Consider the following 16,836-nt stretch of genomic DNA (forward strand, 5'->3'; position numbering starts at 1 on the left):
TGGATTGATGTCTAAGACACACTTCTTTCTGTGATATACCTCAAAAGAACTCCAACTGCAATGTAAGAATCTTTCTAATTTACAACGTAAGTTCTTGCTAAAATATAACACAAATTTAATTAATTTAAATTTGATAACAAATTTAATTGATTTTCAGTCAAATTCAGCCCTAACTACCCATGATGACACATCTGGGGCTGAGGGAAGGAGAAGAGTGTAAGGATGCAATTAAACATTTTAGTCCAAAGTTTCAAAGTTAACATACATTCTTTCCAAGTGAAAATAGTTGATGGAGAATAACTGAAGGAAAAACTGTTCCACCCTAATCCTGAACATTGTATTGTAAAGTACTAAAGTAAATGACATTAATAGAGATCCTCCTGAGTGTTCTTACCATCCATATTCTAATGGAATCAGCCAGGGAATATACTTGTGCAAACTCATCACTCAAAGGCACCTTGCCTCCACTGTTGACTGGAAATGAGAGAAAGAAGAGAGTCCTGTTTATTTACAGCTCCATTTTTATACAACTGCTTAACTAAAATTATGCTACAGCCTTCCCTTCATCTCTTAGTCAATACTTGGAATTATACCTGTAAGAAAAATAGAGAATAAACCTGCCAACTTTCATATGTCCTAAATACACAAACTGCACCTTGACTGATTTATTTACAGAGTTAATTTATGAGTATCTTTCTCATCTCTTCCCATAACTGATGCCTGAAGCCATGGAAAATAAAATCCTTCCCAATGCATGCAATAACACTGATGCAAACTTATCAGAAAAATCAACAAATGCTTAGCAGTAACTTAAACCTCTATAGATGTATTTGTTTTCTCTACTGTTTTACACTGTGAATGGAATGGACTTTCAAGACCAATTTGCAAAAATTAAAAACCTGACAAATCAGTTTCTATTCAAACTGCCCTGACAATGACTATGGAGAAAAAGACATTCTTATTCAGTCTCTTTTTCATTCTCCCTTTCTAATTTTTCTCCTCTATTCTTTTCAGCATCCCTTCTCCAAATTTCCCACAGCACAGCTGAACACAGGTCCTGAAATTATTCTGCCCCAGCAGATGAAGTTACTGACAGAACAGTGGGATGGATTTCTCAAACACTCATTAATATTTGTCCAGTTTTCAATGTCCCTCAGAAAATTAGCTCAATTGTCAGACATGGACAAAATGACTAAAGGCAGTAACCACATTAGTCATCAAGTCAGTCTTTGTATCAGTCATTTTTACTCATAACTTCACAGCTCAAAAAATAGCTCAATCATTCCATGAAAATGTAAAATGTTTAGTGTCAAAATTATGACAAAAAGTGAAAACCTAAAATGCAATCCTTCAAAACCAATTAACATCTTATTATCCAATACTTCAAACATATCAATAAATTTAATGGAAGGATGTTGTAAGTCAAAAAGTTGCTCATTTTACCTAATGAAAAATACATAAATTGTAATACAATGGCCAGTAAGGTAAAAGCAAAGAATTATCTTCTATTGGAAAAAAATAATTCTGAGGATGGCAGGGCTGATTTCCACAGAATGGTATTTTGAGAGGTAACTCACACCTCCTCCAACCCCAACAGTTAATAACAGAAGTTGCTGCTGGCTTTTTAGAAAAGGTACAATGTAGAAAATGATCCAAGAACCTCTAATAACTGGAGCCACACTGTTCTGAATTAAAGCCCCAGAGGACATCACTACCCTCTTTAGGTATAGCTTTACAGAATAAGAGCTTCTGATGATTATTGTTTTGCCAGTGCCCTGAAGACAAAAATACATGTTGATAAAAAATAAACACTCTAGAGAGAAAGCTTACCTAGCCTCCCTAAATGATATCTTTCTACAGAACATCTTCTTTAAATTGCCCCACTGAACTGATTTTTAAATGTTATAAACTCAGCTGTAAGAGAGTCTTTTACAAACTTTAAGTCTTCATTATTAAGATAATCTAATAATATTAGAGTTACCATATTTTTGAAGCTTCTCAAATAAATCTGGAGTGAGATACACCAAAGCAGCAAATGTTGAGTTCACAGCTTGATCAACAGTAGGACCAGCAATTATATCTGTCTTTGGGGTCTGTTTTTTACATGCCTGTATAAGTCCTTTGAAAAGTTCAGATTTTTGCCCACTGAAGTCCTGGGCAGGATCTGATTTTGCAAAGCTGATAAGAAAGTTACGGCAGACTTCGTGGGGAGAGCTCCAAGCCTGCAGAGAAAGGTACAACACATGAACTGCAGTAATACCTGAGAGAAAACACAGTGTCAACCTGCAATTTATCCACTGCAGCTGAGCAAACTGAGCAATAAAACACATCCCTGCACAAGGTGGGGGGTCAATGAGATGATCTTCAAAAGTCTCTCCTGTCATTGTTATATTTTCTGGAAAAAATCCCTTCACTAGGATTTCTTCTCCTGGGAAGCTGAGAAGCCTCAGAGAAAAAGGAAACCAATATAATCTCATTTGATTCTCCTGTGTTGTGCTCATGTGGAATGTGTTTGGAGATTGTTTACCCACAGGTGTTTGTTTCATGGATTCTGCTGTGAGTTGTTTCCACTCTTTAGCCAATCAGTGCCAAGCTGTGTTGAGACTCTGAGAGAGTCACAAGTTTTCATTATTCACTTTTAGCCTTCTGTAAGCATCCTTTCTCTAGTCTTTAGTATAGTTTTAGCATAGCATTCTTTTATATAATATAATATCATAAAATAATAACTTAGCCTTCTAAGAACATGGAGTCAGATTCATCGTTTCCTTCCTGCCATGGGGGTCCCTGAAATTACCACACTCTCACATTTTACCCCTTGAAAACACCACACTCTCCAAACCATTTGATGATTACATAAAAATGGAAATTAATAAAGGGCACAGAACAACAGTTTCTTTCCCCCTTGATATTTGAATCCAACAGCAAAAATGATCAAGTTTAGCACAGCAGTGTGTGCTTAAGGGCATTCCAACTCCATAAAGCCAATGAACCTGTGTGATCCACAGGGATTTCATGCCAAGGGAACACAAGCAGGGGGTGAGTGGGTACCTCGTTTTTGTCTTGGTGCTTGGCACTGTTTTGCCTGGCTCCCGGGAGTGCCTCAGGACACAGCTGATGCCTGAAGACAGGTTTCCACAGAGGAGAATTAAGAACTGAGGTTACTTTCAAAGGAGGCAAGTCTGCTTCACTACCTAATTCTGCAAGAAATTCAGAACAGACCATTCAGTTACTAAATAATTTTCTTAATTTTTACAGATTAATGAAAATAATAAATGTTAAACATCTAACAGGGAAAACAACTGACAACAAACTCACAACAAAAAGTTAATGCAAATAGAATGAACAAGTAATTTAACAATGTTCTCTATTTCTCCAACATAGTACAGAAAACTGATGTACCCTTTCATTAATGGCAGCATTAATATCTTATAGTGACAATGTTACAATATGGAAGGATTTTAGATCAAACATTTTCACTGTATAATTACAGCAATTTTCTGATTTAAAAGAGTTTAAAAGCTAAAAGCTATCTCTCCTACTAAGCACCTAATCTGTTATATGCAAGCATGCTTATATTAAAAAAGGAAGAAAATACTCTCAAACACTTCAGTTAGTTCCCTGAATTCACAGATAGATAGCTGTCTAATTTTCCAAGGTAAATATGGACCACCTGATTGGAGCAAGAACTCTTTAGTCTTATTTAATTTCTTCTAAGTGGTGGACGGATTCAGATTTAGGAAGCTACAGAGAAGTGTTCTTGCTTTTAAATTAAACAACATTTTAAAAAATTATTTATTAAAATTTAATGTACTTATCTTCAAGGCTGAAATTCTAAGTGTACTTAACTGCTGTAATCAACCAAACTTAATTTGTGACTTCCAATGTCATTCAATACCAAACACTCATGTGAAAGTTAGAATCCTTTGTGTCCTAAGCCCTGTTAGTTTCTCACTTTGCTGGCTCCATATTCACACTCCCTGTGTGGGGTGGATGACAGCACCAGGGAACAATTTTAAATGAAGAAAAAAAAAAAGAACATACTACTTCATAAATGTAGTTTAGCTTAGTAGGATTACTTCCATGATTCCATGTCTTCCATGGGCTTGGAATACTGCAAGCCTTCCATGGGCTTGGAAAAAACCAAGCCTTCCATGGGCTTGGAACACACCAAGTCCTCCATGGGCTTGGAACACACCAAGTCCTCCATGGGCTTGGAAACTTGGAACACAGCAAGTTTTCCATGGGCTCAGATGACACCAAGCCTTCCATGGGCTCGGAACACACCAAGTCCTCCATGGGCTCGGAGCACACCGAGTCCTCCACGTTCACATGCAGGAAATACACAAGGAACTCCATTTTGACTGGGGATTCTCAACCCCAAACCCTTGTAGCTCCTCTGTGCAGGGATGGAGCAGTGGGAGGCACTCACCTCGCAGGGATTTGAGGGCCATGCTCCGGGAAGCCAAGCGCCCCATCAGCCTGGAGACAAGCAGCTGTAAATCCAAGCCCCAAGACACGGCAACGTCTGGGAGGCCGTAAGCAGTGACGGAAAACTTGTAGCCCCACTCATTATTGCTGCTGTCAGAGTGAAAGAGAAACTGCAGCCGTGGGCCAGCCTTAAAGGTCACTTTCTACAGAGCAACAAAACAGTCATTTTGCCAAATGTACATGACAGGAAAACGTTTCAGGGTAATGAATTCCCTTCAGCAACTCTGGGGTTTCAGTATTATGTTCTGGCCATAAGAGATCTAATTTCCCCCACCATCTCAATGAGAAACCCACAGTGCTAAGCAGGTAAAATTTCTATTCAACAGCCTAATGAGCAATTTTATATTAAAAATCACAAAAACAGAAGAGCAGCATCTCATTTGAGGACAGAGCACAGCCTCAGGAAGGACCACACTTGTCCTATGATATAAAAACTTGCAAGGGCAGAGCAAGTTTTACCCATGTATTACTGACAGTTAAACATTTTTATTCCTTTTCACTTTAACTGATTGTTCTTTTGACAACAGGAGCAAAGAGTGATTCTTAACTTATTCACTCCTTTTATTTGCAGCATTTCAGACTTTCTTCCCCATCTCCTGCCCCCCACCTAATAAACACACCCATGCACAAAAGCACACATCCTCTCACATAATAGGCTTCCACAGGAATCCTAAGGACTTCCTAAGACTGGCTAAATAATTTGGTTCATAATTTTAAAGGTGCTCACCTTAGGCCATTTCTCAGTGCCAACCTTTGTATCGTAACGAGTTTTTGCCCCTCTGGCATCAGTAAACTCCAGGTAATCATACCTGTGAAAATTGCAATTCATTACTTCCAAATTTACTTTTTAAGTTTTGGGGGAGAATGGTTTTGCTTCTAGATTTTCACAAGTGCTGTATCTAAGTGCACCCTGTCACTTCTTTCTGAACTACACTTTCATGTGACTGCTAAGGAATTTATTTCATGTTTCAATGCAGAAGTCCCAGCAAACACAGATCTGCCATCCTGCAGTGCTTTGGAATTGAAAATGGATGCCAAATCTAACATCTGGCAAATGCTTTAACTGAGCTGTAGCCTGATGTGTTACCAAGAGAATGAGGGCAAAATAAATACCACAAGCACAAACTGTGGTGGTCACAGCATTATTATCAAACAGATCAAGGCCAAAGGAACCAAAATTAATATAAACAGCATGTCTGTAAATTTGCCAGGAGAGGTAGCTCTCAGCACAAGGTCATTCAAAAATACACATTGTGCACTGTTCTGGAAAATGAAGAAATTGAAATAGCACGTGTGGAGTGCACATTGAAACATGAATTGCCCCCTCTGCAAACAGACACTGGAATTTAACACAGCACAAAATTAAATTACCTCCTTTCAGTTTCACATTTTTCATCAAATTCCACCTCAAAGTAAATTGCCCCATGACACAGGAAGACTGAGACTTCATGGCAATTATTTTCATAGTTATGAGGTGATTCCATTGTCCAGGTTCTCAATACTACAGGCTGCTCCTGCTGCCAGCTTTCCATGTCTGTCTGTAAAACAGAAATGCATTCTTAGATACAAATGTAAGAAAAAATAAATTACCACACTAGATTCTTGTGTCCATACTTTTAAGTTGCCAGATGTGCATGCAAATGGCATTTAAAAGGCTACAGCATTGATTTACACAGAAATTAGCTCTGAAGACATCCTTGGTAATCATAATAAGGAAGCACTTCCAAAGCAAAACCCACCCAGTCCACTGGAGGAAGAGAGTGTCTCACCCACAAGTGACTCCAATTCTCCAGTCATGACAAAGAGACACTGGATGACTAATGCAGATTTAAACATCTGTGCTACAGACATACAGATTTTATTTGCATCACCACAAGCAGTGAAGCTAAAAATGTTAAGCATATATATTTTTAATTTGTTTTCCTCTTCACCCACAGAATTCCCTCCTTCCTATCTACCTTCCAGGCTGCTCATTCCAGTTGCACTTTCTGACCACTTTGCCTGATCAGTAAATATGTTTCTCATTCTTCACTCAACATTTCATTACACATCCTACACTTTTAGAAGCTTTCTAGCTCTTTTCCAATGCTAACCAACAAAATCACCTAAGTTTTCTGTCTTTCTTGCAATTTTGCTTTTGTTTCAGAATGTTTAATAGTGCCTGTGTCCTTAGTTACCTTATGAGGTTCACTACAAAGGCTTTTCAGTGGTTCTATCAAAGTGCTGAATCCCTGTAGCAGAGTACAGTAGGGAATGTCTAAAGTGCAAAAATCCAACAAGAAGATGACCTAGGAGCAAACACAGGTGTCAGGAAATGCCAGACTCACAGCCATGCATCCCACAGGCGGAACAGGATAAAATCCCACAGGTCACTCACCAGCTGACGAGTTGCCATTGCAAAGACAGAGCTACTTATTTTTTCAACTATTGTTTTGCCACTATATTGAGATAAGAGTGATTGCAAAATTGTTCTGATATTTGACAGGAACTGGCCCACATCTAAAGAGGAAAAAAAAAAAGAATCCTTAATAGCTACCTTAAGGATTTGCTCCCACAACTCACTTTATCAAACATTAGGTGCATGGTGATGTGCACAAGGACAAACACAGCAGGAAAGGATCTGCTGCCCCAAGGCTGCAACACCCAACACTTCAGAGGAGTTTTCTGTGGTATTTCTACTGTGGAAACAAGTCATGCTTATCAACAATATCACTGAAAAAATGGGTGATGAGTAATTTCATCAAACACTCCAAGATGGTTTCAACAACTTCCATCTATCCAGTAGTCTCCATACACTGCTAAGAAATGCAGCTGAACTCACAAGTAAGGGTAGGAATTTATAACTACAGCCTAACTCCATTTTTAAATGTAATACAGGAACACAGCAAATTTCTTTATATACAAAAAACATAAATATAATGTAATTTTACATCAAATTACACCTTTGTTAAGTATTTGGCCTAATTAACTCAACACTGAGTTGCTGCATTATAAAAATCTAACAATCCTCCCCACAAAAAAAAAAAAAACCAAAACAACAAAACCCCTTAGATGAACCCAGCTTCTTAACCAACTTCTTGCTATTACAACTATCCAAGAAAGCACATATCAGCACCCAGGAGTTTACTAAAATATGGAACCTATGAAATTAAAATGTTCAAATGAAATCCTGTAACTATTTGTTGTTTGGGGTTTTTTTCAGTATTTGGCCCCCAAAACTTACTGAAATGATTTCTGAAGATTCTCCCAATGTAAGATTATCAGTACAGGTAAAACTCCAAGTTGCTTAATATGCCTAGTAATTACTTCCTAGAGAGATTAAAAATGCTATGACAGTTCTGAGTATGCCTCAGGCAAGCTTTAGTGATCCCTAATTACTCTGCAATTTGCACAATCACATTTTAAAGTCCTGTATTGCCCCACATTTAATTCTGTATTCAATCTCAGCACTTACAATTTTTAAGTATTTCTACTGCAAGATCCTTGGCTGAATTATCAGTGCCTTTAAGCTGCAGATAGCACCAGGAAAGGAGGCTGCCCTGAACAGACCAGAATAAGGAAGACAAGACTGTGCCACTCTCTTGCTGTGCAACATCCAGCATCATCATTTCACACTGAAAAATAGGGAATATTCATGAATGTAATGGAGCCTCCTCTGCTGCAGCATGACACACAGTATGCACCAAGTAAACTGGGATGGACACAATCATCCCACTCACCCCAGAAAAAGATGACATGCAAATGACAAGCAGCATGTAACACCCTGTAGCAAGTGATGGGCTTTGTTTTGATATATCACAACTTTAAATAGGAACAGCTACATATGAGTCACTTGATGTTCTCAGCACAGTTTTTCTGCATATGTAAATAACCCTCCTCCATTTCCACCTCTCTTAGCGACATGCCCAATCCCAGCCTCTCAAAATGGAATGATTCCTTCTGCATCCCAGTGTCTCTCCATAGAGTCTTTTCAATGCTATGGAAAACCACCACATCTTACACAGTTCATACTGGAAAAATATTATTCATTTCCTACTCTACTAACATAAAATGTTAATGCTTAAAGGAAAACACAACTGATTGGAAAAGCTAATCCTACAGACTTGCACAGCCATGAACAGGGGTATCCAGGACAGGGAAGCTGTTCCTCAGTATCCAAGGAAGCAGCTTGTGTTTGAGTGCCTACAAAGCTCATGGCAAAGAAGCAGGAGCAAAGCCACTTACCTCTCTTGCTGCCACAAGCAGAAGGGTGTCCATGACTGACAATACTTCACTTATGTCAAAATTTGCAGAAACTCCTTTCTCTGGTAATAATAAGAGTCCACCTGGATCTTGATCACTACAAAACAAAGATATTCTTACTAAACAACAGCAAGGAGTTCCAAACAGTTCCAAACCAGAAATTTAGTAGTTTTTGTGTCAGATCTGTAGAGATCTTACTGTGTAATTACAATGAAAATCAAAAGTTTGTGTTCTGATGACTCCAGACTAATTAAATCAATACCAACCATCAGCACTGACAAACAATTACTTAAAAAATTGGAAGACAGCCTAGGAGAAGCCTAAGAACAATATACTGTGATTTCAGCACCAACTTTGGCCAGTGTTTTACAGAGCTATTCAGTTAATAAAAATATTGATTAGTAGCATGTCTTTTCTAAACAACATTAGTTGATTACTTCAGAGAATTATTGTTCAGGGAAGTAATGTTTCTAAAAAGGATTAAATACAAACTTTTTAACAAATGTGGGGTATCAGACAAGTATTTTCAATTTCAGGACCCCTCACCTGAAGTGGGTACACAAGGATCTGAAGGCAAGATGTACAGATTGCTTATGTTCTTGCTCTGTGATGTTTTTCTAGAAAAGGAAAAAGATTTATTTTTATGATACATTCTGTTTCCCTCCTCTGTGACAAAGAATTTTAATTTCTGTGTTCTATTATTCATTTTTGGTAAGAAAGGCAGGGTTAGCTCCTCTTTCTTTGGATAAGCTGCAGAGAGAAAAGGGGCAGGGTAAAAAGAGGCAAAGAAAAAAAAATAAGGCTTTTACTTGAATGGGACAAAGTATGTATTATTTGAGAATAACAAGTCAGATTTGTCCTCTTTTCTGCATAAAGAAAGCAGGCACTAAACAAACAATTTCTCATTCAATGTTTACCATCATGGTGAAGAGCTGGTGTCGCCTGGTCTGTCTATCTGGGAAAAAAACTGCTGCTCCACTGAGTAAGGTGTTCTTAACTTCCTCTTTCAGCATTTTCATTGGCATGAAGTTACTGTCCCCCATATCCACTACTGCTCATACAAAAAGGAAACAAAATTACAAGTTCTAATTAATACCCCATCTAATATGTTAGAGGCATAACTGAATTAAATGTTAGTCCACACACACTTCAAGCCCTCACAATCCCATTATACAGACAGAAAAGGGGGGCAAACTTTTTAACTTACAGCAAGAAAGATTTATATTAAGAAAGAATATATCTATTCACCAAGTAAATGAATTCTAGGAAGATTATGACTTGACATCCATCAAAGCTAATACAATTTCCAAGATGTGACAGATTCTATATAAAGTGTTTCCCCTCTAGCTTGCTTCTGCAGGAGAATCTTCAAATTACACTTGAATAGAGAGCATGCCACCCTACTTCCAATGAAATCTAATGTGTAATTCCCATTCTCTTCACTGGCTCCAGAATCTTCCCTGCATCCCTGTAAACCTCACAGTCTAACTCATGAGTTCATTTATACTGATATGCAATATCAGAAATAAATAAACCCCAGTAATGCTATTGTCAAAGGGTCACATTCCCTGGTGCTACAAGCAGGTGACACATTCAAAAGGAGTTTTCTGTTGCAGCTGTTTCCAGACTGTGTTGTCAGAAAGTCTGCAAAACCATTTCTTTGGGCCAAGGAAAGTTTCTAGTGATAGACTAATTAGCACACACTGACCTGAAGGAGAAACAAAGGAACAGGAGCTGACTTGGCCTCTAGGAATGAGTATCTTTTCCCAAAATTTAACAGACAAAATAGTCAATACATATTGAATAAAAATTACCTTCACACAAATGTCTGTAAAGCTCTTCTGCAGCCTCTGTGTGACCAGCTGTTTTGCTCTGAGAGGTTTCTTGAGGTTTAGCAGTTTTATTATCTCCAGTAAGTACAGAGAAGCAGCTCTGGAGAAGCTGCAACAGCAGTGTTTGAGCAAAGATACATTCTTCCCTTGGGCTGCAAGAAGATACATAACAAATAGAAGAAAAAACTAGAAAAGCAGCTCTTTTGCACCAAATAAGCATTGCTATCAAAGTCACCATTTCAGATAGATAAAAACCACTGAGTGGAGAGACATGGCCAAAGGAAGTGGAGCTATGAGCTCAACTAATCTACAGCTCAAGCTTCTACATAACTTCATGGTTAGAAGTCCATATGGCAGCAGTAGGGAAATGTTATTTATGTAAATGATGTAGTTTAGGAAGAACAAACTGCAGTACTAAACAAAGCATATTTTATTTATACACACACACTGATTAGTGCTTCAGCAGACACTAAAGAAGAAACTTACTTTTGGTGCAGTTTATTGTAAAAATTCCAGAACAGCTGCAAATCAAGGCCTGTGAAATCTAAAAATGACTTGTATTTTAATCCACTCTCCTTCTGCTGAACCTTAAAAAGGCAAAGAAAACACAGGATTGGAAAGTTAAATCTATACAGAACACACTTATAAAACATAAATCTCTGAGCACTGGGCTTAAAGGTAAGCACAGCCATCTTTCCTATGAATTTGCAGCTAACATGAATTCTAGTTTAAGTTTTTTCATGGACATTCTGGTAAATGTGACAGTTCATGCTGAAACCTTCTTATTCATAGAATTCTCCCCTCTTTCTGGATTTCTAGGATCCCATCCCTTTTCTCCATCACCAGAATACTTCTTAATCTCCACCTCTCCATCTAATTTAATTGGAAGTAATAAACCTTCAGCAAACATACAAAGAATTCTATTTTTCATAAATAATTTTTTCCACAACATGCTTTTTAACTGTTGTTAAGAGTACCCCAACATACTTTTTAACCTTTGTTAAGAGTACCCCAACTCTTCTTCGCCCATTCACAACTGCTGTTTGCACAGCCTTATTCCTTTCAGCCTGACAAATAAGAAGCTTAAAAAACCATAAGAAGTAAAAATACCAAATCCTGTGCCAGCTGCTGGATGAAGTGAAGTGTCTTCAGGAGCAGAGTTGTGCCACAAACTGTGTCCTCCTCAGTCCTCCTGCACTGCAGGCAGCTCATGGTCCTGCAGGGCTCGTCCCGCAGGGGCCGCAGGTAGCCCAGGACACTCAGCCCTTGCACCCCGAGCCGTTCTGCTGAGTCTTGTCTTGTGCACAGGAACTTTATCATCAAGTACTAAATGGATACAAAAATAGCACAAGATGTGGGTTTAAAAGCTGGTACAAACTGGGCTTTTAAAAGGCATGAGGGCACATAGGTGAGGATTGAAGAGGGAAGCCTTAGTCCTTTGTTGTGGCCGTGCTTCTCTTCACAGATAAAAGCAAGGCACAACTTCCCAAGGATATTTCTGGGATTCACATTCTCTGAACCTCAGAAAAAGCAAAACCAATTCTTATCTCATTTACTGCTCCTGTGTTGTTGACAAGTGGAATGCATCGTGGAAGATTGTTTACCTGAAGGGGAATTGATAATTAGATTCTGGTGTGAGTGTTTTGATTCACTGACCAGGTGAATCCAGGGGTGTGTGTGGGGACTGTGGGCTGACAGTCATGAGATTCTGGGCAGTGGAGTTGAGTTGGGTGCTTGTGCAGATTCAGTTTAGATGTAATGTAATATAATATAGAATAATATAGTATAATAAAGTACTTAATCAGCCTTCTGATATCCATGGAGTCCTCCTCATCATTTCTCCCTGCCACAGGGCCCGCATTGAATCCTATACCTTGTCTAACACCTCCAGAGGTTTAAAATACTGAGCCTCAGATTCAGGCTAAGTTTGTACTCTTCCTGCTTCCAAGAAGTCACAGGGATGGTTCTGTGACCTCTACAGGTGCCTGCAAAGTTTGTCAATTCATTATCAGCTCATTCACTCTGCACACACTGCTCCTCACTGCCACAGCTGCAGTATTCTTGCAGGTTAAAGAATTATTTGCTGCTTTTAAAAGCAAGCAGAAGATCAATATGTAATATTTAGAACATACTTTGATCAGTCTCTTCTCAGTGAGGTGCAGAGCACAAAACTGAAGGAACAGCAAGTCCTGCCATCCACATGCACTGGTTACTCTGCAGCAGTCAGAAAAAATCCCAGCTGACACAACAATGTCACCAATTCTCTTAATTCCCACAGTGCAGATGGACTGGGGAACTACAACAGCTGATTCCAGAACATGATCTGAAATGCAACATTCCCTATAAATGCACCAAGCACTTAAAATCAAAACCATCTTCTGCCATTCTCAAAATGAAAGAGTCTCCATTCCCCAGGGACAGCAGTCTAACTGATGGAAATGCTTTATAATTGTTTGCCCACTGAAACAAGGATTGAAGAACCTGGCTCTGAAAGAATAAATGCTATGACTACACAGTAGTTAAATGGTCTAGATACTAGAATAAAGCAACAATCATATTAAAATCAGTAATTTGCATTAAATTTGATAATGAAACACTCCTTAACTACAGATATATATATATATATATATATACATATATACATACACACATATATATATATATATGTATGTATGTGGATACAGAGAAAAATAAACTATTTCAGAGGACAAAAGTTCAATTATTCACTTAACTAGAAACCTATTCATTTTTTTCTCTGTACAGCAGAGTTCTCCCTCACAAAATAGATTTAGGTTTATTTCAGTGGATACAAAAAAGAGCCCCTGTTCATTGTGACTGGGCCAAGGGATTTTTGTTGGTTCTTACTTGGGAAACTCTGCATTGCTGCATTTTGACATCAACTTCATCCCATTCTTCTTCTACTTCAAACCAGCCAATAGGATCATCATCTCCCAAATCATCGCATGAACAACTGCTTCTGTGTATAAAAGAATGTAACACACTTTGTAAAGAAAAAGCTTAGAAACATTGCAAACCTGTTGATACTGGAACAAAACACATAGAGCATCTTATGGCTATAAAGATGAAAGACAACAGAAAGTTTTGTAAACCCTAAATTCACATGCAAGGTGAAAAAAAAAGAAAAAAAAAAGAAAAAAAATCAAGAAAATATTTTTTTTTGTCAGAGCCCCCTAAACTCTCCTTACTCCTAAGCAACAGTTCTGAAAACTGATTTAATAAAACTTAATTAAAAATTTTCTGTTATCACTGATCTGCACCCCAAATGCAGATTTTGCTACATCCCTTTTATACTTTGCTATAGCCCCCCAATTTTGTTATATCCCTTTTATAACAGGTCTTTAAATCAAGTGGCTGAAAACAACAGCTATATGCATATTTCATTCAACACATCAAATGGAGGCTCATTAAAACCAAACAATTAAATGATGCCCCATTTTTAAGACACCTGGAACAACTCTCAGTAGTTCAAGCAGCATTGCAAAATAATCAAATGTAACATTCATTTCTGAGCCATTGCAAAAATCCATTTATACCTGGTTTTTAAAAACTGTTTGAATTCCCTCAGCTTCCATTTGTCATAGCTCTCAAACCTTCTGAAGTGCTCCTCAGCATGGAACTTTTCTGAGGCCCCATTGTATGCAAACACCAGCCCACACTGCGCCCCGATGGCACCGCGCCGGACCTGAAGGGCAAAGCCACACAGGGCAGTCAAGAAAACAAACAACTATGGAAATCAACCAGATCCTGACAATCCTGCTCTCTGGAACTGCACAGGAACATGAAACACATTTAGAGAAATGCTATGAAAGCTTCTGTAACCCACTGAATTGAGATCATGCACATGGTTATTGTTTACTGTATTTATTACCCTGCCAGCATCCTTACATTAACTAGAATTCCACATATTAATTAGATATATTATAGTTCCACATATTAATTCCCACTTTCTTTTCCTTTTACATTTAAAAAAATCAACAAAACTAAAATCATGTTTCCCTATTAATATCACTACACTGCAAAACAACTCAGCTGCCTCTCCAACTCCAGTTAAAATTTATTTGCCAGAAGTCCAGTCATGTTTAAATGTTTTTGACATAGAAATATGCATTGTTGCTCTCAGAATTAAATAATACTATAGCTTTGCCTTAAGTAAATAAGCCAATTCAGCTGCAGAAACCTCACAGAAGTTTTGTCTTGGCCATGAGATTTAATCACAAGACCTTCCTTTGAAACGATGTCACAGTCACACCAAATGCAAATTACACTGCTGTCTCTAAACAGAATTTGAAATACCTCCATTTAATCTGAACTCACATGCTTTGTATCTTGACACCTGCTATTCACAGAGTCAAAAAGTTATTTTAACATAAGATAAAAGACCTTGCATATAAATCCACACACTTCAGTGAGAAACCACAAACCAAAGAGTCTCTGGCTTGAGATCTATATTGCAAGATATAGATAAAACCAATATAAAATAAATGTCTTTACTGAAAAGATTTAAGACCTCCTTTTCCTGAAGTTCCCTGACTCACACTGAAGAAAAACCCTAAAATAACAGTATTTCATAATGAATTTAAATTTCAGTTCATATAAAAAATATCCAAATTCAATTCCACCACTAGGGGAAAAAAGTAATTCTTCTACTTCAAAAGCTCCCAGCAACTACATACCTTTATTCTAATTTGTGTCACTTGAAATGAAGATTCAGTTCCAGTAGAAAGAATGATACTTGCTCTGGTTTTCCCAGTTTCAGTAAGAAAACCTAAAGCAGCAGTGGGAACAGAAGGAGTCTGGATGAGTGTTAGTGCAAGGGGTTAGAAAGAAAATACTGGGATTGTGGGATGAAGGGGAGGGAAAAACCCACAAAGCTTTTCCAGTGAAATGCTCATTAGCAAATGTTTCCAAATAAAAGGGACCACTTAAAAGACAGTATTTTACACAGCACTGTCCATGTAGTATCTCTCTGCAATATCTGCAGCAGTTTCAAGAATATTTTCTTATTAAAGTTTATTAGTAATTTCCAAATACTACTTTGGCTTGTGGCTCTATTCACTGAACTCAGTGAATAGTCCCCCAAAGTGTGACCCACAAAACAACAGCAGACAAGCCACAAAATAACTAAAGAATAAGCTCAAATAATGCACATGAACTAACAGAGGTGTAAAATAAGCATTTAGAAAGTGCCTGATTTTCTGTTACAATGGCTTTCATTTACCAGTAGCACTGCACAAGACAATAAACTATTAAAAAAAAAATCAGGTGGCATTTCACTTAAAAAGGAGGTCAAGAAACTCAAATCTCTTTGTTTAGATTGTATCCAGTACATAAAAGCATTGCATTAACAAAGAGAGGCTTTAAGAGAATTAATAGGTACATGCAGTGAGAATTTCAATGATTTCTACAAACTCTCTCCCATCAATATTTGGGCAACTAACAGTAATTCATGACTTTAACCCACAAAGTTTGCTCTAGGAGAATATTCCCTGTGGCAGCTCACTGCTGACTTCCACATAGAATATTAATAACTCTCTCCAAAATCCAATGTTTTTGTTTGGTTGGCCTGTTTTGACAATAAACTGGTTTATGAGAAATCCACAGTGCTGCAAAATCAAATTTATATATTGCTTTTGTTTGGGTTTTTGTTTGTTAGTATATGTTTTTTTTAAATTACAAATCTTCCATAGCATAAAACTATAAAGAATCAAATTTATATAAATAAATATAGAAGACCACCACAGCATTGTTAACAATCATTATGTTTGGTGGAATCATCTAACTTAAATGATTTTCTGATTCTAATCTTATGGATTTTAAGTACAGGCTCTTACCATCCCCAGTCCATGGCTCTACAAGGAGGTTTTCAGGCCCTGATTTATCTTCTTTTCCCTTTACATCACATGCTTGCAGAGTGAGTCGTAAAGGCTTTCCTAAGTCAAAAAAATCAACAGGTTTATCAAATTCATTTAAAATGGTAAAATATATTTTCCATAGTTCTTCATTCAGAAAATAAAAATGGAAAAAAAATTACAATACTATGAGATTTGCACCACTGTCAGACCCAAAAAAGGGGAGGGAAACTGGAATATGAGAGATACATTAATCTAAAGTAGTTGGAGTTTTAGATACAGGCAGAAGGACAATGAAATTAATGACAATTAATGTTCCTTCAACTGATGCCACACTTTGGAATTCACAATCCATGAAATACCACTTGTCTTACAAAAGGCATTAGCTACTCTGTGGAAAACAA

At 37.6% G+C, this 16,836-nt stretch overlaps 1 protein-coding gene across 1 annotated transcript in view; it reads right to left on the reverse strand.

The window, feature by feature from the left end:
- Positions 1-16,836, reverse strand: part of ZZEF1 (zinc finger ZZ-type and EF-hand domain containing 1) — a 58,725-nt gene that overhangs the window by 29,299 nt on the left and 12,590 nt on the right. The window contains 19 exon segments of the mRNA XM_030962626.1: positions 395-474; positions 1,982-2,222; positions 3,049-3,197; positions 4,430-4,631; positions 5,216-5,297; positions 5,860-6,026; positions 6,666-6,776; positions 6,866-6,987; positions 7,943-8,102; positions 8,713-8,827; positions 9,277-9,347; positions 9,648-9,781; positions 10,545-10,714; positions 11,049-11,149; positions 11,673-11,888; positions 13,428-13,539; positions 14,117-14,265; positions 15,257-15,348; positions 16,415-16,513. Coding sequence (XP_030818486.1) covers positions 395-474; positions 1,982-2,222; positions 3,049-3,197; positions 4,430-4,631; positions 5,216-5,297; positions 5,860-6,026; positions 6,666-6,776; positions 6,866-6,987; positions 7,943-8,102; positions 8,713-8,827; positions 9,277-9,347; positions 9,648-9,781; positions 10,545-10,714; positions 11,049-11,149; positions 11,673-11,888; positions 13,428-13,539; positions 14,117-14,265; positions 15,257-15,348; positions 16,415-16,513 — 2,573 coding nt within the window.

The sequence above is a fragment of the Camarhynchus parvulus genome, chromosome 19 (assembly GCF_901933205.1).
Source record: "Camarhynchus parvulus chromosome 19, STF_HiC, whole genome shotgun sequence".
Lineage (NCBI taxonomy): Eukaryota > Metazoa > Chordata > Aves > Passeriformes > Thraupidae > Camarhynchus > Camarhynchus parvulus.